At 33.6% G+C, this 24,462-nt stretch overlaps 1 protein-coding gene across 1 annotated transcript; it reads left to right on the plus strand.

Annotated features, from left to right (window-relative positions):
- Positions 1–23,009, plus strand: LOC149963175 (uncharacterized). The gene is made up of 10 exons (XM_090164921.1): positions 1–42; positions 11,510–11,818; positions 12,801–12,927; positions 14,816–14,946; positions 15,579–15,708; positions 16,519–16,683; positions 16,799–16,921; positions 17,864–18,082; positions 19,231–19,330; positions 22,661–23,009. Exons 2-10 carry the CDS (start codon positions 11,526–11,528, stop codon positions 22,768–22,770), a joined length of 1,398 nt encoding a protein of 465 aa, XP_090021047.1. The 5' UTR covers positions 1–42; positions 11,510–11,525; the 3' UTR covers positions 22,771–23,009.
- Positions 23,010–24,462: the final 1,453 nt, after the last annotated feature.

Raw genomic sequence — 24,462 nt, forward strand, 5'->3', positions numbered from 1 at the left:
CTTTTCTTGTCTACAAAACATTCAATTTCTGCAATTAAGAAAGTAAGTACCTTTTATGCATGGTCAAGTCACATATTTTTTATCAAAAAGGTCAAATAAAGTTACAAATTTACGTAATTAAACAAAAGTTAGTTTTTTATTGATTCATTTAAACGGTAAAATCCAATTGGAATAATTTCACATTTTAATAACAAATTATTCCTACAATATTACGTATAAATTTAACAAACAGCATCACCTTGTGTCAGAAATGTTTGCTCTTAAGTAAATATGTTTTTAAAAAATTTCACCATGACTAAACACCGTTTGAGTAGTGGGGAATTGATGAAACTGACAGTGGCAAAGTGATGAACTTTGCCCTACCACAGGATGTCAGCATGCGACCCTCTCAGAGGTTTAGAAATTAGTTGCCAAGATCTTTTTTTTTTAATTTTAAGGGAGTGAAAAGGTTCTCCAACAGTCGTCCGGTCTGCTTTTCCATCGATATGTCTGTTAACAATGTAAACGTCCTTCATCGTTATCATTTCATAAGAGAAAAGGATATGAATACACACGTGACAAGCTTTTTGTAACTACCCCAATCCAAAAATAGCAACTCTTGTTCCATTGTAAATCTAAATCCGTACCATTATTTAACAGTTTGGTTATACTTGATAGCGTAACCTGAATGTCCTGTATCTTTTAGTTTAACATCCGGTTAATCAATGTCACTGAAATCGAAATTTTGCGTAGTTTTAATGCATATATTTTACTTTAGAAAGAACCTTGTATGAAATTTAAGTGGTCCATTGTGTTTTATAATAATTATGTTTAAAATCAGAAACCGTCACAATAAAAACGTGCATTATTTATTGGCATCATTTCTCTACAACCTTAGCAAAGAAGCCGTTGGTGTTCTCGATTTTTTAATTAAAAGAGAAGAAAACCTTTGTGTATTTCGAATCTTTGGTACAAGAGGGCACTAGAATAAAAACCGCGCTCCACCTTCCCGAAATAGCTGTTGAAGTTTATTCGCGAGATTCCTCTAAAACGGCTTGTTAAAATTATTCCAAGACGTGTTAGATGCCATAGGTCAGGTAATATAGTCATCAAAGGCACGACGAAAGTAAAGTCTCTGTAGCAGGCGAAGCCTTAGAAATTATATTCCCTATTTGGCTCTTCACAATTTATGGGAGGGATGATGCATTTTGAACGTTCCTTAATAATAGACGCTGCATTGTTTTTTTACTTCCCATCGCGTTTACACGAATCACTGAATAAAATAGTCACGTGTTTATATAAGTTTTATTTGTAAAATTAAAGTTGATATCGTACGCTCAGTTTTCCTTTCAAGAGGGGCGTGCGAAATTGAACCAGTCCTTATACATTGAAAAATTAAGAAGCGCGCAATATAAATATATAACGCTTTTACAATTATGTCGTTGGCTATGTGTATTACTACTTTTAGGCAAATCACTGAACATGTTTTATTTAAGCGTCTATTGACCGGATTCAAGTTGCGCAAGCGTTTTTTTTTCTAGGTATTACCATTTTAGATCGTAGTTCAGCATAGGAAGTTGTTTCCCAAGCTTGAGCTGAAGTGGTGTGTAGCCGCTAATAAAATCCTTCCATGTATTAAGATCAAGGTGTGTTCAAATTAGCCAATCTTATTTGATTTAAAATGACCAAATCGTCGAGCATTCAACTTCTGTCGAAGTCAATTGGGCGCAAGAAGCGTCATTAAGAACAACAGAAGGAACATTTATAGATATAACGTAAGTCGTTATAATTATAATTATAAAATCTGTTTATAACCAACATTACAACAGGCCTGAGGCCATTTTAACAGCGATACGGGGCAAATAACACCGCGTAGAAGGGCTGTGGATAGGCCTGCCACAGATAACCACTAGCGTCCCTACACGAACTTTTATTTGAAAACCCCTGAGTTTTTTATGTCTCGGGATTGCTAGATAAACGGTGTCCCTCAGGTTTCATGAAGTTCGAGAAGGCATTGCTTTTCCCAGACTTATGGCTGTTGGAGTATGACTTTCTGGTCGGAATTCTCTGGACCGATGTCATCTCGATAGTTAGCGATGGTTGTTTCGCTCTCGACTTTGCGCGAAGGGTTCAGCGAGGTTTAACGAATATATGTAGGGGTCGGGGTTTGGATCAAAATTAACCGTTTATTTGGATAATATCCATAAACAAAAATTATCTAACAAATAATCAGTTATTTTTGGCTTTTTCCCTTAATAAATCGTTTCTATCCATGGATAATATCCATGTATAAACGGTTAACCGCAATTTTTATGATTAATTGATATTTTGCCAGTTAATTTATCTGTTACGCCCCTTTCATAGACAGGAAAAGAACTTTCAAACTTAACTCAGAATGATTTCTGTTTCCACCCAGTGCCACAAGCTGGAATCAAACCCGGGCTCTTCATGCTACGAGGCGAAAGTGCTTACCACTCCTCCACCCTTAATTGGAGTGCCCGCGGTTTTAATAATCCTACGTTAGCACTACGTGTTTAATTAAAATAGTCTACACATTATTTTAGTCTGCGAGATAAAATGGTTACATCACGAGTGCCATTTTCCCATAAGTGTGAACTAGAAGTGGCCGTTTCCGAACTGAAAGTAATTGCGTCAGTGGAATAGGATCCAGCTATATATCCACTAGCTGAATCCGACAACATCACATCAGTATTCGTAACAAAGCTGAACCTAACGATGAATTCCGAATCGTTTAAGGATCTGGCTCTAACGAACGAGTTACCTCAGATTGGTTCTCCTTATACTGCCAGAAGTTATAACGAAATTATTGAGACGATAATCCAGAGCGTGACTGTAGTTCACCAAATGCTTCCGAAAACGCCATAAATATTGTAAGTATCCTACGTTATACCGGTACGACCTCTGATCAGATAAAATTGAACGATGAAAACATAAAACAGGACGTCGCTCCAAAATCATTAAGCCAAGAAGACCCTTCAGCCATTGAATCCGCTTTTAAAATTTCCAAGAATCTTCCGGAGTTGCGAGAGCCATATTTACCTCTTCTGGCGACCGAAGGTCCAAAAGTGAATCAACGGCGAGGAAGACATATCTTCCATAGTAGGCATAATATAAATCAGATGATAATGATAGAACGACACACTCGCGCATAAAGCACGCAAGGATCTTATTCATAAGTGCGGGGAAAAATGAACGGTTTTCATTTAAAAATTTGAAAGATGTTGTCACGTCGGATCCAACACTATTAAAACAAAAGGTTGCTAAGAAAGACTTGACAGTAAAAGACGCTTCTTTTTACGAGTTACACTGTTACAGTGCGGGGTTATCGCAATGTATGGGTAGGAAGTAGTGTTACTAATGTTAGCAGATATAATTTGCTACCAAGAGGATATTCCTAGCGAAAGTATTTTTAAGTACGGGGAAGAAAAATAAAAATTTAGCAACTCGAGAGACATCACAGCCGGCCTAGCGTAATATGGACTAGATTTACAACAACCGGACATACCAACGGAAGAGTTTCTGTACCGAAGACGGAGAAGTGAAAGCTTTGAAACCTTGAAGGTCGACGAAACGAAGCAAAGCGAGATTAAGAAAGCTACGCATGGTTCGCTTGATGGTGACGTGATTGCCAAAGTCTTAATGCCCAATGACAATCAAAATTATCCCGGTGGAAGCTAAGGAGCTAATCAAAACTGGGTTTTGCACGAATGAAATTTGAAACCTAAAACCACGTAGAACTCACGATTTCTACTTCCAAACTCAAAGAGTGAAAATTCCTGTGGTGATTTAATTGTTTGGAGCCCAAAAACTTTGCTATTGAGATAATTTACAAGGACAAGACTTTTAGAAAACCAAAATGTTGTATTTGCTCGATAAGTTTAAAAAAATAATAATCCGCTAGGCTAATACCCAAGGCACCACCTTAGGCCTAAGTCATCCAGCGACTTTCAATGCCGTTAAACAGGTGGCCGGGTTACAATGCGTAGCAGGGTGGTGGCAAGCCCTTCGTGCCACGCGAGCAAACAGCTCCCTACACTTACTATTACCGTTAACCTCAACAAGTTCTTATGGAAGGGGAAACCGAAGAACTCAGGGGAAAACCCCTTAAACCAGCCGGGAGAGAACTGGCAAACTCAACGCGGAAGGAGTTGTTCCGAGTTTTCACACAGTGCCACAAGCTGGGATCGAACCCGGCTCCTCATGCTGCGAAGCGAAAGTGCTAACCACTCCGCCACCCCAATTGAGGGTCAACCCCCGGAATTAATAGATCTTCGGGTTAAACGTCACTGCAAAGTTCGAGAATCCAATTTTATAAAATTTAAAGACCCAAAAATGGGGAAGAATCCAATAGCCGAGAACCATGTTGAAACCCAGAAAATGAACCTTTCAAAAAACCTAAGGGAGTTCGAGATTGGGTTATCTAAGACGAACCAACGAGATAATTTGGAGAAAAAGGGCGAGTTCGTAAGAGTTGGCGAATTACTGATTTCCCAAACTAAACCCGAGTCAAGAAATTATAAATGAATTTTAACCCCCGCAAAACGGAACTTGTCGATTTCTTGGGGAGTGACAGCGTCGACAGTTTGGCTCAGGCTGGTTTTGAGTAGGATATTCATAATGAGCATCAAAAAAAGAGGTAAGCTACAATATCCAGAATTGTCCGAGTGGTCATTCAAGCTGTCAGAGCTGACAGTCAAGTTGCAGAGATGCCAATCAGTTTTCACTCGTAAAAAATATTAAGTACAGTATGAGAAGGGTCGAATTTCGCTCGGTTCTCGGTCTTTAAATCAAAAAAGGAAGGACCCCAAGTTAAAACTGCAAAAACTTAAATCGATGAAAAATCAAGGTTAAGAAGTACACGCGAAATGGAAAATTAAACCAGCACCAAAGCCAAAACATGTCGATCCTAAATAAAATCAGAGACATTTAAAGTGGGACACACAGTTAAACAGTGCGACTTCGCTATAAGAGCATTTAAAAAACACTTAACCTTGAAAAAACTATTAAAAATGACCATAACCGTGGAATGTTAAACCATAAAGCTGAAAACTATAACGCAGACAATGAGCGCTTTAAGAGAACACCTAAACAACTCTGGCTAAAAAGGGGAAAAAAATCATCACAATAATTTGTGTACATATTTAATAAATATTGCGGGAAATAAAATAAATTGTTATTTCTAATAAAACTTTAATTCTTTATTATGCTATCAATTTAAAATCAAAAGTTAAACCGATGCCTTTTACTGTAGTGCTAGGTCAGGGTTATTTCTAGTGAATAAAAATTCAAATAAAGAACTCCATTTTCTAACTAATGTTCTTTAAAATCTGATGTTTTAATTAAATTAATCAACATGATACTTTAAATCACAAGATTTAATAAAATAATATTTCAAATCTCAAGATTAAGGGGGAAGAATACGGTAAAAGCCTCTTTTTCGTTCAAACTGAACGTTTCTGTTTTAACAATTACATAATTGAATTATATTTTTCGTATTAGGATGAACCTTCCTCTAGTGCTTAAAATAATTTTGATAATTCTAATATCAATAGTTAACGAGATATAATATCCTAACTAAAGGGTAGTTTGGATGCTTGCCCAACTTGTTTAGCTCCGATGGTCCGAATTAAAACGTTATAACTTAATTATTTTAAAATTTTATATTGTCAAAGTTATTTTAAGCACTAAACAAGAGGCTGTTCTACAATAAATATTAATTTCATAAGTTATAATACAAAATTAAAAGAGTTCAGCTTGAAAAAGCGTGAAAGTAGACAATGACCACTGTAGTCTTCCTCCTAAAGTGAAATGGTATTTTAAATCTCAAGATTAAGTGAAATGGTATTTCAAATCTCAAGATTAAATAAAACTGTATTTGAAATCTCAAGATTAAATAAAAAAAAATTTAAATCAAGATAAAGTGAAAAGGTTTTTGAAATCTCAAGATTAAATAAAATGATATTTTAAATCTCGAGATTTAGTGAAATGATATTTAAAGTCTCCGGATTAAGTGAAATTACATTTGTAATCTCAAGGTTAAATGAAATGATATTTTAAGTCACAAGATTAAATGAAATTATATTATATTGAAGATTTCAAGATTTAAAGAAATTATATTTTAAGTCACAAGATTAAATGAAATTATATTATATTTAAAATTTCAAGATTAAAAGAAATTATATTATATTTAAAATTTCAAGATTAAAAGAAATTATATTATATTTAAAATTTCAAGATTAAAAGAAATTATAGTATATTTAAAATTTCAAGATTAAAAGAAATTATATTATATTATATTTAAAATTTCAAGATTAAAAGAAATTATATTTAAAATCAAAAAATTAAATTAAATTATATTTTAAATCATAAAATTTAATGAAATTATATTTTAAATCTCAAGATTAAAATTAATTTAAATTTTAAAGGTCAATTAAATAATTCGTTTTTGTCTTGTGCATTTAATATCTTATGAAAATAATAACCAACTATAACACAAATATATTTTTTAAAACGTTACATGTTTCACGTGGACGCATGTCGAAAAATGTAGTGTATTTAAAATAAAACTGGTAGATTCTATACATATAACGTATAAATAAATTTCGCCAAGACGTTTTTATATGGGCTTAACACCCTTTAGGCGGTAGGTCACCTGTGGGCATTTCTGTGGAGGAAAGTGTAGTGACCAAAGCTATCTCACTTTCATCGTAAAACCAGAAAAGTGGTCAGTTGCGCTATTTAGCTAAATTTTAAAGAGGATTAAAAGACTTCCTACAGCGTTATCTTCTACAGATAATATGCCGCTTGCCTTAATGAAAATGCTGGGGAAAATAGCCTTTTCATCACGAAAATCTTATTTCTAGTAAAAAGGTGAAGCCAACGCCATCTCTCGGATAAATTAAGAAAATTTGAAACTTGCCTCGGCCATTAATTTCCTTTGCAATTAGAAAAACCTTTCAAATATAAATAAATATAAAGTATAAAATCATTGTTTTCCACATTATTTTTATTTTATTTTCTAAGATATAATAGTTTATTATTATTAATAATAATTTGAAATAGATATTTATGCAAACATGATAATTTCAGTTCATAGTGCCTCTAAAGGTCTTAATCTGGCTCTGCACATGATCATCTTGATAATAATTCCTTCCGTGGCTTTGCATCGTATAAGTCTTCATTTAAGCCTAATTATGGAAACGGAAATGAGGTGTCTTGGCGTATTTAATTGTTTTTTTTAAAAATAGAGACGATTTCAAATTATGAAAAACAGTGGTATATATTCTAAACCAAGCATCCCTTTGTGTATTTAAACGAGTCTTAACAGCGTGCTCAAAGGATGTCTCAATAGTGCACTCTGACGATGTATTTATAGCACGCATTAAATTTTTTTAAACATGCTTTTTACGCTAGCATTGTTTCAATTTTAGTTTATACGCACAGTGATAAAGAAATGTCTAACAATTGTAAGAATTTTTTTGACTGTCCTTAAAAAATCACCGTTCAACAACGACTTTGTAAACTAGTTTCTGCATGTGCTCAGCCAATAAACTGCACCAAGAAATAAAACGTGAAAAATTGGAATTGGTCGGAATAACGGCACATTTGTGGAAATTTTAATCGTTTGATTTTTCTGATTTATTTAAAAGGGATTTTCTTCATTACCAATGGCTTATTTTATCTACTGCATATTATATTAAATTAATGTCATATAAATAAGGCGACTGCTTTTAAAATAAGAACCTTTTTAACATTTATAAACTTCTGTTATGTTATTTTTATGTGCATTGTAAAGACAGCAAAACGCTCTCAAATCCAAGTTAATGCCCGCCGAAAAGACACTAAATAGTGTAGTAAAAACACCCACTATTCGCTGAAAAATTTGCCCTGCGCGGTAACAACCCACAAACAACGCAGTAAGAGAAGGGTCAGTTTGTACACGTGTTACTGAATGTTACAATGGAGATGGATCATATCGCTAAAATATTACGTAACATATAAAAAGTTTATACCAGCACTTAAATTATCACTAAATTATAAGGTGTACTAGCAATTTAATACTTTCTTTTCTGATTTATAATAGTATCGATAATTTTCAAGAGGAAAAACCGTAAATAAATTCGCTTCAATTTAAAAACCATTAAATAATTTTAAGGTTCATAATGCCAAAGTAATGCAGAGCGTTGAGTTACTTAGGGGAAGGGGTCTTACCAAATGTTACACTCCATTACGAGGAGGATGGAAGTTTCAAAAAAGTTTATTATTTGCGTTACGTGTTTTATAAACAGAACCATAATGAAAAAATTGTTGGGTGCGGCAATGAATTTGAGGTTATTCTCATAATTTTTGGCTTAGTCACCGTTTTAAAATATGAAAATTCCTAGTCATAAAGTGTCATCTACTTTTCCCCACACTGCGTAGCCTTTAGATATCACTGGCTGGTTCATCACTAAATCTAATCATCCTTCTTAAAGAAAAAGGTATTATTTGAACCCTTCTTACCAAATCTGATAACTCTATTATTGGGTTAATGTGATAGCCCTTTTTACATTGTAAATCAGATATACCTTATAGCATATGTAACATAGTTACTCATAACAGGGTTGCCACCAAATTTTCAGATTCAAATTCCCTGACTGTTCCCTGTTTTCCCTGACCATTTTAACAGATTTTCCCTGACTTATTAAGGCCAAAATTTTTCTTTTATATTTTACTTTTATCAGAAGTTAATAAATTAAGATGAACTTATATTTTAGTAAAAAGGTTATTGCAATGTTGAAAAAATTTGCAAAACATTCAAGGAAATAAATGATAATCATAGAATTTGTCATAGATCTAGAGTTGAATTACCTTCAACAAGTGCCAAGATAAAATTGAATTCCCTGACTTTTCCCTGAATTTTTACCAATTCTTAAAATTCCCTGACATTTCCCTGACTTTTTAGGCCAATTTTTAAATTCCCTGATTTCCCTCTTTTCCCTGACGTGTGGCAACCCTGCATAAGTATAAGTAATGATTAACTTCGTTATAAAGATCAATGTTTATTTATACTGATGTGTCTAACCGGTTTCGAAACGCTTCGCATTTCATCCTCAGAGACTAACTTTACAAATTGAATTACACGAAATTATATACCACCAGCACTTCAACCTTTGTTCGTAGAAAATTCTGGTCGTTCTCTGTTGTTGTTTTTTTATTTTCTATATTTTATAAGGTATTTATTTTTTTTATAATTATTATTTTGAAACTAAGGCGCCATCTGTTTGAGTTGTAAAAGGTTTAAATACGGCCAATTTTAATTTATAGGAGCGAATGATATTTAATAACATTTATATTTAAAAGGGCAAGTTTAAACTTATATAATATTAAATTTCTAGGTTTATAAATAAATTATTAAAGAGTTAGGTAATTTCATCAAACAAATTGTACCAGTTGGCGCTTAGACCTTGACCTGGTTTGTCATTTAAGGCTGTGTTATTGATCATATTTTTGTAAATTTCTATGCTTTCACGAGCATTACGTTTAGCAAAAGTAAATAGGGGGAGAAAGTCTGGCACTTGGGTCCAACCGCACGACGTCTTATTTGAGGGGAAAAAACTTTGGGCTTCGGAAATAACTTCCCCCTCGCCTGTTTACAGGGACACAAAGGTATCGGTTGTACTCCGCCACGATGAAAAATAGTTCTCTATAAAATACGTGAATATTAAACTTTTGATTTCGATAATTTGGTTAATTTAGTTCCTAAATAAAGTAGCTATATGATAGAAACTAAAATGCGACATTTTAAAAATAATAACACGACTTTTGAAAAGAAATAAATCGTAACTAGAAAAACGCTCACTTAAATCGTGGAGAACGTGGCGCCATCTAAAAGCAGAGATCGGGACTAATTGGTAATTATACGATGTTAAGGCCTAACAATTTGCAAGTTTAACTGAAATAATAGCTATAGCTACGAGCTTTTTTTGTTTATTTTACAATTGATATGGTAATTATTAATTAAAATCAACCGTCATCGAAGGAAATAATGGTCAGCATTTGACAGAGAGACTATTTGAAATCGCGAGGTGGTGACATGGTTGCCAGGGAATAAAATTCAAAATTTTCATCTTGAGCGCGGACCGAAATACCACCAATGCACTACTTCGCGCGTAATGTGCTATCCTAATTGGTTAGAAATATCACGTGATCACTAGCTCTTTAAAAAGGGTGTCAAGCATGATGGAAGCTAAAATCTGAAGGCAGTGATAGACTTTCTACCCCTATTTACTTTTCCGTTTAGGTATGTTAGAAGGTTGGACAATAAGTTCAATTTCGTTCCATGGGATTACATGTTTCGAGAAGTAAGCGTGTTTAGCTATGGCTGAATTTTCACATGTTGCTTTATTTCTGGTATAGCCAATATGATTACTAAGGCGTTTCTTTAAATTCACTCTAGTCTGACCGACATAATTTTTACCACAAATACAATTGATTTTATAAATACCATTTTTTTGCATTTTTCTACCTTGTCTTTACGCTTTTTATACAAGATATTATTTTATTTCTTGGTTGCCAGCCAATTTTTAAACCGCGTTTTGTACATATGTTATTAATTTTTTCAGATGTTATCGGTATATATGTTAAGCCCATATTAGCAAATTTCACGAAGTTAATCATTACTTATACTATTCGGCATATTGAACTTACCCCAACTTTTAAACCTTACTCATAAGTATGCCACTTTATTCCATTCAAAGATCTTCACTAACGGTTTGTTTCACCACTAACCAGTAAAAAGGTTACGTTAGATTTTAACCTTTTTATTCATCCCAGTAATTTTGGAAAACCTCTAAATTGAAAAGGAATTTTTGTGTCGGAATTTTAGCCAGCGCAATGTAGCTTTATTAAAATTTATAAACACGCTCAGTTTGTGCGGATGAAGTTAAAAAATGAGTAATTTAGAAAAACAAAAGGTTGGGAAAAATGACCAATACGTTTCGGTTCAGTCACTTCAGTGATCACTTTCTGAAAATGGAACAAGTCGTCGAAGTGGGATATTCCACCAGCGGTATTAAAATTCATACCAAGCCTAGAAGAGTTAGGCCTAGGCTCAAAAGAATCTGCAAAGACTCCAACCTTTTAGATTCCCCAGAAAAGTTCAACTTGAATTTCACTATTTTTCCAATAAACCCGCTTCTTTTATTTGACAATGCAAATTTATTTCATTAGCAGCACTTGACAGTATATTGTAGTTCATTTTAGCTCCTAAGCCTTGGTTGTTAAAATTGGTTTGTTTACTAAAATAATGGCCATTATCAGACGTAGAGCTAATTGTGCGACGGCATAATCGGTATTTGATATTCGATGACGTCAAATATGACATCAAATATGACGTCAAATATGACATCAAATATGACGTCAAATATGATGTAGGTTATGAATGACGCAATATCGGTGAAACAAACCGTTAGTGAAGAAACAGAGCTAGTGGCATACTTATGAGTAATTATGTTACATATGCTTATAGAGTACAGATCAAAAATATGCTTTGGAAATGTTGGACTAAAAGCAAATTGCCGATTCAAGGGTGTCTTTGCGTGCTTGGATCATTTTTGATGAATCTGTCGCTGGGAAACTTTCACGCATTCGCCAACTTGATTCCATACTTAGCCTCTTATTTGAGAGCAAGAGTCGATGCCACCGTCGATTACAGTCATATGACCTGGCTGGTCGGGGTGCTCATCTTGGGGGAAGGGAGCTTCATGTGGCTGGCTGGTCTCGTCACTGATCGCTTCGGAGGACGACTCGCGGCTTCATTCGGAGCACTCATATATTGGTACTGCATATTCGTTATTGGAAATTTTACAATAGGCGCTTAAATAAATCAGCCTCCAAGGAAATCGCCAAGCAGTAATATTTCCGAGAGCCAGGACCCGCAATTTATTGTTTATATAGTGCTTATGGAAATAATGGAAACTTTTCACCAGTAAACAGAACGTCGCGTTTTTGCCAAGCTTTAATATGTCAAAAAAGCTACCTGGTTAAAAGGGAACGTCATGGGGAACGCTTGTTGCTGCCGCGAAGGTGAACAATTTCCATTATTTTAACAAGCGCTATATAAAATGTAACTTGTAGATCTTGGCTCTCGGAAATATTACTTCTTGGCGATTTCCTGTGAGGGTGATTTATTGAAGCGTCTATAGTCTTAGTCGATAGGTATGCCACAAAAGTTTTGTTTTGAAAACGAAAACATTTGAGAGAGTTGGCCGTTTTTGGTCTATCGAAATCTGGCAACATTGCCTGCCTTCCGGTCTGTATCTCCATACCGAAAATGGCCAACGATTACGCCGCCGAAAATATTTTACTAAACAGCTCGGCGGCGTTTTTGACCGTTATTTTGAATTATCGACTAAGACTTTTAATATTCTTTAAAAGCTTGGTAAAGTGCTTTGGAAAGTTTTTTCTTTCGTGACCTTACACTATATAAAATTGAAATCGGATCTCTTAGAGACGATGTTTGAAAGATAATTATTCTAAAGCTTGTAGGTTTCTTGAGTTTATTCAAATGACCTTCCTTATTTTATTCGAAGACTAGGTATTGTAGCTTCCCCTTTATTTGGTTTATCTGTTGATTTTACACTATAGTTGGCCAGGTGTTCGAATTGGAATGACAGTTACATAAGCAAGGAATTAACGTTTTGTTAAGTTTCAGAAAAAAAATTATTTTCATACATCCTGTTTCCCATCTTAGTTTTTGAAAACTATTGTTAACCTTTATCGAATGAATATTTCAACAAAACCTACACATTATTTTTTAGTCTATTTGTGGGAGTATCTTATTACACTGTGAACGCCGGATTCTTTGCATTCATATTTACTTTCGGGTTCGTTTCTTGGGTCGGTGCTGGAGTACTCAGCATACCGACATTTGCAAGCTCTTGCAAGGTTTGTCACATTTTCAATAAAAATCTTATTAACGGGAAAACCTAATTCTGTCTGAAAATTACGCATGGGGCGTCTCAAAAGGGGAAAATTCAAGTCATTGCTTAGCAGACGAAATTTTTAAACCCTCGGCCACCTTCTTAATATTGTATACTTTTAGGAATATAAACAAAAAACTTTATAGGTTGGTATTCCTTTTTATAATAATAATCAGCTAGGCTAATACCCAAGGCACCACCTTAAGCCTAAGTTATCAAGCGACTTTTAAAGTCATTAATTCAGGTGGCCGGGTTACGATGCGTAGGAGGGTGGTGGCAAGACCTTCAAGCTACGCGAGCCAACAGCTCCCTACACTAACTTTTAACGTTAACCTCAACAAGTTTTTATGGAAGGGGAAACCGAAGAGCTCAGTGTATGTTGTAAGCTCCCTCTGTCCCAAATTACACCTCTGTAGATCATAAAAAAAACTTTGTACTAACACTATCTAACAGTAACAAAGATGAAAAAAATGAATTTTCTTATTATATTATGAGAGTAACAATTTTAGAATGGTTTTATTTTCAAACTTTTAAAAGTCAAGGGTCTAACCTAATTTTGATTAAAGACAACATTTAACAAAAAAGTTATAAAACACAAAAATATAAGATAAAACATTCGTAGTTATGTTTTTTCGGGTTTCAAGACGTAAGACTGATTTTATTTTCAAATCATGTTTTTAAATATGTATATAAAACAATAAGATCTGTCAGGTCAATCATTTTGAAGATATTTGGTCAAAATACACCAAAAACCTTTAAAAACACAATGTATCATTTTATAAACTGGTAAAGTAATGTACCTTGAGCTGCCCCTAAATCTTTCTGAATTTGGGAATTATTCTGGTAAATTATGTAACAGAATGAGTTGTAAGACCTTAAACTAGATCTTTGAAAAGTTCCCCTATATACGGACCTACCAAAGTTTCTGTAGCACAGCACTTTTTTACTCGAAAAATTGGTTACATATATTTCATTTCTCATTGTAAAAGAAAGATAATAGGATTTCACCTGTCCTAAACAGCATCGACAGTTTTTATGCAAAACCTTTCTCAACGAAAAATATTAAATTTATATATATACATAAAATTTATGTGAGTAGCTTAAAGGCTGATTAATTTAGAAGTTGAAGATCGAAGATAATCCTAATTGGTGTCAGCACGAATTATGCACAACAAGTTAACAGGCAACAGAAAAGACTTTTTTTACAGTTTGGGCAATTCCAGATTCTTTGTTGGATGGGGTACAAAAGTTTTACCACCTTAAAACCTAAAAGATATTATCGCTTTACACCCCGCTAGATGCATTTCAGGGTTTTGGTCCCAAACAATTTTCCCTCTAAATTCACTGAACCTTGATATGCATTTAATCATTTACATTATAATAAATTACTCCCTTATCCAAATTTTAATACAATTTTTTATTAATTAAATAATTTGCCACAAAAATAATTTATATTTGGTATATTTCATTCGGCTTTCCGTGGCTATGCAACTCGTTTTGAAATTTTTAATATTTAGGCTTAGTTTCTCATTTCGGTGTTATATTCGCGAGCCAGATTTCCCGCACGGTATTGATGAATCCCAAATAGGACGAAACCAGTCTACCGTTGGATATTCTGCCTTTTTTATTTAATTTAAATTAGTTTTTCACTCGAAGATCTATTTGGTCCGAGTTTCGCGTCTTTTTGTTTGCTCGAAGATCTATCGGTACGAGCTATAAGTAAATTTTTGATTTTCTTTTAATTCTTCAAATTTGTTTAGGGTTAAGCTTTATTATCCCTTTTCATAATGAACTAATCTACTTATTCGCTAATTTTATATTCCATTCAAGTTTAATTGTTTTTTTTCGTTCAGTGGTTTCCATCGAATGCTGGCCTAGTCATCGGGATTATAAGCTCCGCATTTGCCATTGGAGGGATCATATTTGCGGAAATTGAGACTTCTATCATTAACCCAACGAACATTCAACCTAATTCTACTGATGGGTTAGTCTCCTATTTTAAAAATTATGCCATACAATAGAAAATTAAAGATATTAAGAGTGTACTGTTCAGTGAAACCTGAACTGTTAAACATTTCAGGATAAATGTCAAATCGGTAATTCTTGCCAAAATTGTAAAATCTAGATGAAAAGTTTAATCCAGATAAGTTAGGCATAATCAAAAAATTATGTTGTAACATTAATAAATATTATCAGTACATTTTGGTAGGTGATTTAATCTTACTATGGGAATTGTTACCTTTGCAACAGCCGTAAGGATTATTTTATTAAAGTAAAAACAATGAATACTATTCGCTGGCAATGCTGTAAATTCATGTATTTACATGTAAAGCAATTCTAAAAACTACATTAGAGATGAGTGATCCAACTGGTACAATTATTAACCATCTTCTGGCAGATATGGAAGAAATTAAAATTACCAAATTTATTATAATATTAGGTTATGGTCAATTTAAATGATTTTCGAGAAAAAATGTTTTAAAAATAATTTTAAGTTTAGATTTTTTAACATTTTTATCGGGGAATTTGTTTTCTTTGGATTGAACGGCAAACCATTTCTCAATTTTTTTTTACAAAATAAAGGTAACTTAAAAATGATGATTTCATCATTTATAGGTATTTCACGGACGTTAAACTCTTGGACGCTGTTCCGAAACATTTTCTCATTACAGCATTAATCATGGTAGCTTTGAATGTGGTTGGAATCCTTCTACTCTTCGATGCTCAGAGTGTAAATAAATCAAAGGTAAATGCTTTCACTTTATAAGTATTTTTGGCTGTTTTAATCCATACATACATTTGAGCCGTAGTCCTTTCTCTTATGCTTGAGATTTTTGAACGTATGTTGGCGTCACTAGATGACGGTTCATGGATATTCCAAAAAAAAGTCACAATGCTTAAGGTTGTCTGAATGATCATGATTAAGGAAAGCTACAGGCTGAAAAATAATTTCGCCTTTTGAAAAACCTTGGAAAATAAATACTTAGTGCAATTGAAATTGTATTTCTATCTTAAACCGTTCATGCAAACTGCAATATCGCGTCTTTTCTAAGCGCGAGGCAGGACATGAAGTTAAGGTGATTTAAAGTGTTCGAGGGGACGTCTAGTCACTAGGGGACTGTTAGCAAATTTAAATTATCAAAGCTTTTACGCTGTTATAAAATAAACCGTTTTCACGGTGCCTTAATAACAGTAAAAGTAACCTGACACTCGCGACATCATTTACCACCGTTTAATATATGGACCACTAAAACCCAGAGCCAATTAAAACCAACGGCATACCATTCAACCCTAGGAATAACTGATAAAAATAAACACTGAATACAATTTGCAAAAAGCAGTTGACATTCGAAAAAAATTGAGCTTCAAAATATTACAATAATATGATTTTAGAACAAAGTTACCTTGGAAGAATTCAAACCCCTTTTTAGAAAAAGTGTGAAATGATTTAATCAGAACATACGTTTTAAACCGCGTTTCTCAAAGCCGGTAGTGTTATTCCCTTTGACTTAAAATTGACATTTAAAAGCACGATAACATGCCTTTTTACAATTAGGATATTGAAGATAAAAAAACCGTGAACTCTCATAATAATGAAGAATTGATCAATCCAGTGAATATTTCTCCCAGAGCATTATTCCAAGAGAGGAATTTCTACTGCTTGTACTTTACTGGTTTCATCTTGGCAATACCTGAAAACTTCTTCAATTCTTATTACAAAGTAAGAAATATGTAACGATTCATAATTCTTCAAAGAAATGTACGCGATCTTCCCTTTAAATTTCTTATCATAATTAAACTAAGTTTTCTAAACCTTTCTAAAATTCGGTTTTCAGAGCTACGGTTTCACATTCATTCAAGACGATCGTTTCCTGGCGCATTTGTGCAGCTTAATTTCAGCGTCATCTTTTGCGGGGAAAATACTAACTGGTCTCATTGCTGATAAAATATCTCTCAAGGTAACCATACTCTTTTTAGGTTTATAGTGTTATTTGTTGTCGTATACTTTGCCAGCCATTTAAATTAGTTACATACAACATTCATAAGCAAAGGGGGTGTTAAATAGAAATTCTCCAGCCACATGGTTGTTTTGTTGTTTCGATTTATTAGCTTTTAACGCGCTTCTTCTGTAGAAGCTTTTGTCTAATGTTTGGAAGTTATAATATAAATACTACTCTAGAAAAACCAATAATCAAATTTTCTACACTGAAAACAACCAACGTTGGTTTTTCATTTAACCCGGCTTATATTGATTGCAGCCTTTACAGCGTCATGAATTTAGAAGTAACGTACGTTTTTAGACCTATAACGATGTGGCACCGTCAATTGGTTTTTATGACTTCTTAAATGCTATAATTTGCTCAAGAATAAACTATGAGGAGTCGGGTTGGTGCAAGACTAACACTGACGTGAAGTGGAACCTACTTTTTGGCTCCAGCAACAGGCTGATGCAGTTAAAGAGTATAGCCAGTTAGTTATTCAAGGATGTATATGAAAAATATCATGCTTACTGGGAATGTAGTTTTTACGCCGAAGAAGCTTTAAAAGATCCTTAAATTTTAATTGGCTACTTGTATTTTACATAAATACATTCCTTCTTTTATACCATATCTTACACATGTAAGTAGGTTGCTACCGAAAGTCATTGATAGTAAGTTCCCTGATCCGTACCTTAAAAAACGTACTTCCACAACGCCACAACGACGTTCCTTTTGCATCTTCCATTGCTCTTAGCTTAAAAGAAAACCAAGCTATAATGTAAACGAAATAAATTCCTACTCCACTGACTTGGATAACCAATTTGAAAGTGTAAATAATTAATATTTTGTTTTCTATTTTGTTTTAAAAAATTTAATTTTAGTTCGATCAGTGGTAAATGTATTTAAAATTTTAAATTGCAGATGGCCTATTACGTTACCATCGTCGTCCTGGGCGTTTTTACTCAGTTATTGTTCGCTGTTCAGCATATAGCTGATTACAAGAAATTAGTCTATTCCTTGGCGTTAGTGTTCGGCAGCATGGCGGCTGGGAGCGTGTTTAGTTTATTACCAACTGCCTCGACGAAGCTCTTTGGAATCACGCATGCCGGAGCGAACATCGGAATCCTTTTAACATCTCAGGTATGATTGAACTACCTCGGGTTTCTTATATTATTCATTGCATTGTCCGACATATTGCACGAAATTGCGTAAAGGTGAAATTTCTTTTCCCCTAATGGAAGGTTAATTAAACGTTTCTAATTTTATTAACTTTTTCATCCATGTTTAAACCGTTTTACGATATTTTTATTTTATTTTTCGATAAAAATTTACCGTATTAAAAATGTGTATAATATTCGTAAACATTCTTCTTTGATACAAATGGTTTAATTGACGCTATGATAATACCCCCTCTCATTTAGTTCCTTCCACCCATATGAAGCCAAATACCAATAACAGAGCAAAGAAATTCCGCCTACAATTCAAAGTTATTTCATTTCGACACTCACTTACAAAACCAATTTTTCCTTGTTCTTTTTGTTCAGTATGCAAAAACAATACGTTAAAAATCTCACTAAGGTCTAACACAATAATTTTCGAGAGGACTCCAAGAGTACAGAAGCGCTAACATATGATTTTAGCATCGAGTGCTCACCGTTGTATATCGATGTTTTTGCCATTTTAAAACCCAGTCTTTGCAAAAACCATATCAAGAGTACAACGTGTCTTTATTTATCAACACTTCCTAACAAATCTCAGAAAATTATTTATTTAAGCATCTATTGATTATAACATATGTAACATAATCACTCATAAGTATGCCATAAAAGCATGTTCGTTAATGAAACCTTGTTCACGGGATATGGCGTAAATTACGTCACTTACAACTCTGTGACGAAATATGCGTCATCAACTTTACTGATGGGAAACGGAAGTTAGGGAGAATTCCTCGCGCGTTTCTGGCTTTGCCCATGTCAAGTTTAGCTCGTGCCTCGCGATCACCTAATTTCATTTCCATGGTAACCTTTTCAATAGCGCAAGGATTATAAGCTTTTTGGCATTTTTGAGTCCGCGTGAAACAAGGTCTCATTGAATTTTTTTCAATGGAAATATTATACAGAGGCATACTTATGAGTAATTATGTTACATATGATTATAAAAATAGTTGCACTTCAATACAGTACTTTAAAAAGCGCCACTCAACTAACGTGTGTATCAATTTCCAGAGCGTTATTTGCAATTTTTGATAATCTAAATTTATGCCTTTGACCTAATTTCATTTTTCGCAGGCTGTTGGCTCTCTTGTTGGATCAGGAATATGTCAGCTGGTGATAGACACATTTCAGTGGACCTGGTCGTTTTCGATTATGTGTGCTATTTCATTTTCCTGTAAGTTAAAGAAATTTTGTTATTCATTTAGTTGTAGAAGCTAGTGTTTAAAAAACCTTAGTTTAGGGGAATGTTAACAAGAAACTAAAAAGGATATAGAATTTCATCGTAATTACATTATCACTAAATCGAAAGTTAACAATTCTATAGAATAATTCCTTTAAAAGATATATTTTTAAGATAAATGCTTAAGAAATAACCATTGCTTAGAAGGCTTTGGAGCGGAATTTAGAATGTTTCCTGTCTTTTAGTTGAAAAAAAAACGATTTTATATATATTTTCAAAAACCCAGAGAAGCAACATCTAGTTTAAGTATTTCAACGGAAATTTAAGTTTTGACTCTTAAAATATTCGTACATAACTTTGTTAAAAAAAGATATGGCTAAAAAAATGATATGAAAACATTATTGATAGTGTGGAAGGTGTGCAAAAATATCTGCCTATCAGCGATTTCATTTCGTTTCTAATATTGGCAAAGGTTTTATTTCAATAAAGATATTATTACAAATTAAGGTTGTACATGTAACGGGAATTTACCTTGAATAAGATAATAACAAAAAGATGGAGACTAGGTTCTGACTAAGAGGTCCTGGGCTATTATTAAATAATTTTAACGTTTTATTTCGCAATTTCAACAATAGTATAAGCCTTCAAGTCCACGTATTTCAAATGACACAATCCGTTGTCCAATCGTTGGCCATAGTGCCCCAGTCTAGAGCTTTACGACGTGATTTTAGGTCAAGAAGTACCATCAGCACAAGCGGCATTCCGACAATGGCGTCCTTCCATTAACGCGTCACGGTGCGCAATAGCTGGTAGCTTAACCGGGGTTTCGGCGTCAGGCACTTGTAACCCAAAAGGTCGTTGTCGCACTTAGAGGTCTTAGCCATGATCAAATGGTCCTATCTCCGCCTCGGACTTCAATCAGGTAGTGGCTGGAAACTGAGATTCGGCTTTGCCTAATGGAGATGGTCCAGACTTCTCTGGATCATCTGTGGAATTGGTGGGCAATTGTGTGGCGGCTGGTCTCCGTATAAAGTGCTCTTGTGATATGGGATTTGATGATTGCTCCTGGATGCCCCAGGCTATTAATCCTGACCCAATGCAGTCAGTAGTGAGCTTAGTGTTGTAAGTCGGGAAGCTTTCCGGAAAATGACCAAGGCCTTTTTTTCCGGAAAATGTTCCGTATTTTTCTGGAAAAAAATTTTAATTGCATGATTAGTCTAATATTGTTTGGAAATTTTAATAAAGCATCATTTTTGCCTCATTTCTTCGAATCTAAAAGTAAGATTAAACCTCTAGACTAGCTTTAAACTGATTAACAATGTAACACTATGTTTTGTAGAAAGTTTTTGTTATTATTCATTTTATATCGATAAAAAGTTTAAAAAAATAAAAACCCTTAAAAAGTAATTTATGTTTACATCTTTTATTTTTCCAATTTGCTAAAAACTTTCCGGAAAATGTTCACGAAATTTTTCCGCATTTTATTTTTCCGGAAAATTAGCAACACTACACTCTTAAAACAGTTGAGTCAAATATTTTCTGTTGTTTCAATTTTAACCCAAAAATAGTCCAAAGTGACTAGATTTGGGTTATTGTTTTTTTTTTATTTGTTCTGGGTCGAATAACTGGGTCAAAAGGTCTAACCTAAAATCTGGTTGATGTCTTAAACCCATTCTGGGTTGTTATTAACTGTTTTTGGGTGACATTATCTTTCAACCCAAAACTGGGTTAGAAAATTCGCGCGAAAATTAATTATGACGTCATAAAGTTTCTCAAACTCCGCCAATGGCGTATTTTTGGCGCAAAAGCAGTGCTGATTATAATATTTTCAATTAGCCCTTTAGGTTTATATAGAGCCACGTAGCGGCCAAAGCGAGAAGCTTAACAACTACGGGATTTTCGTCTGCTAAGCAGACGCTTTGGTCTTTAATTAAGTAAAATAGTCTGCTTAGCAGACGAAAATCCAGTTGTTCATGAGGTTCTCGCTTTGGCCGCTACATGGCTCTATGTAAACCTAAAAGGCTAATATTGTTATTTTAATAAGTATATTGTACAGCAGCTTTATTATAAATATTTAGGGTAAAAGTCCAATCCTACTCGCCGTTTCAGTACAGTATAAACTATCCCAACTAGTAAGGATAATTAAGCATTTGATTGAATGGTTCTTTATTCAAAGGGTTATTTGACAAGCCACAAGTATAGCATTTTATCTAGTTTAGGCTAAGTTATATTCGTTGAATCCTGAATAACAAAAAAGTAATAATACAAATTGTTATGTTCATGTAAAAAACTATTTAACCTACACCGTATTATCTGATCAATTATACACGCTGACCGCAGACTATAAATACGACGGGTCATGTTATATGAGCATCAGTCGACTAGATCTCCTTTTACTCTTTATACCATCATGTACATATAGTCTTCATTAATAAGCTATTTTACTTACCTTAATCTTGTCATGGTTATTATGTTGGAACACAACACAAATAAATAAACCTATGCACAATTACACAAGCAGATCGTGTTTTAGTAAACTATTCAATTTAGCAAGTACGCCTAGATTGTGGAATTAGATACATGGCATTGTTAACATTATCAAAAATGAGAATACACAATAACCAAAAAAAGAGCCCAAATGGGGTTATTGTTGTAACCGAAAATGGTTTCTTTGGGTTAAAAACGAGCCTAATTTGGGTTATTATTGTAACCCGGAATGGGATGTTTGGAATAAAATAAACTCAAATTGTGTCATTATTGTAACCCAAATTGGGCTATTATTGTAACCCAAATGGGTTGTTATAGTAACACAGATTGGGTTGTTTCGGTTATTAACACGGTTTTGGGTTACAAATAACAACCAAATTTGGGCTATTCTTGCAACACAACTTTGGGTCAAAACGTAGTAACACAACTTTGGGTTGGACGTTTTAACCATTTCTGGGTTAAAATTAAAATAACCCAAAAAGGGGTAGGGTAAATACTGACCCAGCATTGGGTTACAAAAATAACCCATTTTGGGTCGATTTTGACCCAACTGTTTTAAGAGTGTAAGGGAGCTAGAACTTGAATAGGAAGTCACTTTTTAATATAATTAGTTTTGGATACTTGGGGTTTGAAGTAACTCTTTTGCAAAAAATATAACAGACATTCTGCTAAAAAGAATCCCGAAATAAAGTTGAAATTCCTAACTGAATTTGATGGATTTTTAAGAAACACAGTATTATTTGATTGAATAACCAAACATATCAAACATTCTTACTTGGAACAGCGTATTGAATAGTTAAATTCATTTTAATACATACATGTACAAATGTTTTACAGCAGCAGCCGGTGTCATTTTGATGAAACCCGAAGCGAGAAGTTCAACTACATGCCTAACCATAAGTTTAAAGTCAATATCGGAAGAGGACAACCGGAATTCGTCTCCTTAGTGAGGAGTTAACACTGAAATTCACAACGCTACAAATTTAAACCAGGATCTTGTTTATAATTTAAAATTAACGATGATGTTTTATAACATATCTTATAACGTTATTAGTTAATATGTTAATTATGCAAACTCAGATTAGAAGAAAACCTTTCATCATTGAAATTTATTCCACATTATGTGACCTATGAGAAACTGGTTCTATTGGTTTGACTTTTATGTGAAGTGGTATACTAATAGTCGCGAGGTTAATTCTAGAAAATGATAAAATTCGTTTCAAGATATTATCACTAAATAATTTTTTATACATTCTTGGTTTAAATGAGTAATTAAATGACCTTTCTTGATAAGGCAAGGAATTATTTCCAATTTGAATTTCGTATTCTTCTAAAAATTCAGAATAAAAACACTATATTAATCGGTTTTTCCATACTAAAACCCTTTTTGATGTTGACATAGTCTAAAGGAGAAATGCCTAAATCTAAATCATTCTCCAGTTGTTAAGAATATTAAATAAAAAAAGCTTATATCAAAGCAGTTGAAAGGTTGAATTAAGGGGGAATAGTTGAGATCTATGAAGGCGCAGATATTGAAAATGTTTTAGGTTTAAAGAGTTTTGTTTTTGGAATTTTCAAAAGCGAAATATATTTCTAAAATAATTTCCATCGATTTTCCTCACCTTTTATATATTTTAAAACCCTTCCCTTAAATTTGAGCCTTGAAACTGTAACAGTAAACTGAGAAATTTTTTAATTGTAAATGAGTACGCGAGTTTAGTTCTGAATTTTTTCTATTCTGATCAAAATATTTAAACCAATTTTAAAATCACACGCATTTAGCCGTGGATAAATTAATAGGGCTGTATGACCAAAATCTAGAAAGAAAAAGACAAAAATACGAGGTATGCTACATTGCTTGATAGTTGATACGGCACCATATTTTTCAAATGAAAAGCTTATTTCTGGGCTTCTGGCGTTGATTTTCAATCCGATAGATGTCTGCTACGTTGTTGTAACTAGCTCGTGCAGATTTATTTTGCAAAGTAGTACTCGTAATGAGTTATAACCTAATTAATTTACTTTTTTATGTTAAATTAAAAATGTTGTATGAATATAAAAGAAATTAAACGGTTAAAGGAGTTGCCAACGTTTTATGTTAGCTAATTATCTTGATGAATTTAATTGATGTTATATATGTCATATACTTATTTCTATCTATTATAGTCTGCATTTTTAAACTTTTCGTTTAAAGTAGAATCATTAACCTCATTAATCCATGGTAGAATTACACATAACAACACGGAGCTTTATACAGTTTTGGCATGCTTAATGAAAATCTGAAGCTCCACACAAGTCGAGTAAGCGCTGGTAGTAAAAAAAGAGACTTAAGAGTTACATTAAAACGCCATGTTTCTTTCAAGAAAGGCCTATTAGAATTTATTGTTATTGGAAGAAAAACAATGACTTATCTTTTCTAAGCCACAGGGCAAGACACACGGCTCTCTTTGCACTTGCAGGCTCTCTATAGGAAGAGAATGTCATCTGTAGATTGTGAAAATAGAAGCTATAGTTAGTAGTTACATAAAAATTTCCTCTGTTAACTTGAACACCGTCACTCTTGATTAAAATTATTGCAAATCTCTTTTATTTATGACTTTTTCTAGTTCAGTTTCTGTTATATATGTATTTATACAGTG

The sequence above is a fragment of the Leiobunum rupestre genome, chromosome 1, assembly GCF_980474605.1.
Source record: "Leiobunum rupestre chromosome 1, qqLeiRupe1.1.hap1, whole genome shotgun sequence".
Lineage (NCBI taxonomy): Eukaryota > Metazoa > Arthropoda > Arachnida > Opiliones > Sclerosomatidae > Leiobunum > Leiobunum rupestre.

Excerpts from the sequence above, each read along its gene's own strand:
- LOC149963175 (XM_090164921.1), top strand. The coding sequence starts at position 11,526 with ATGCTTTGGAAATGTTGGACTAAAAGCAAATTGCCGATTCAAGGGTGT. Across the intron at positions 12,928-14,815 it reads CATTTGCAAGCTCTTGCAAG|TGGTTTCCATCGAATGCTGG; the intron begins GTTTGTCACATT and ends TTTTTCGTTCAG. Across the intron at positions 15,709-16,518 it reads AGAGTGTAAATAAATCAAAG|GATATTGAAGATAAAAAAAC; the intron begins GTAAATGCTTTC and ends TTTTACAATTAG.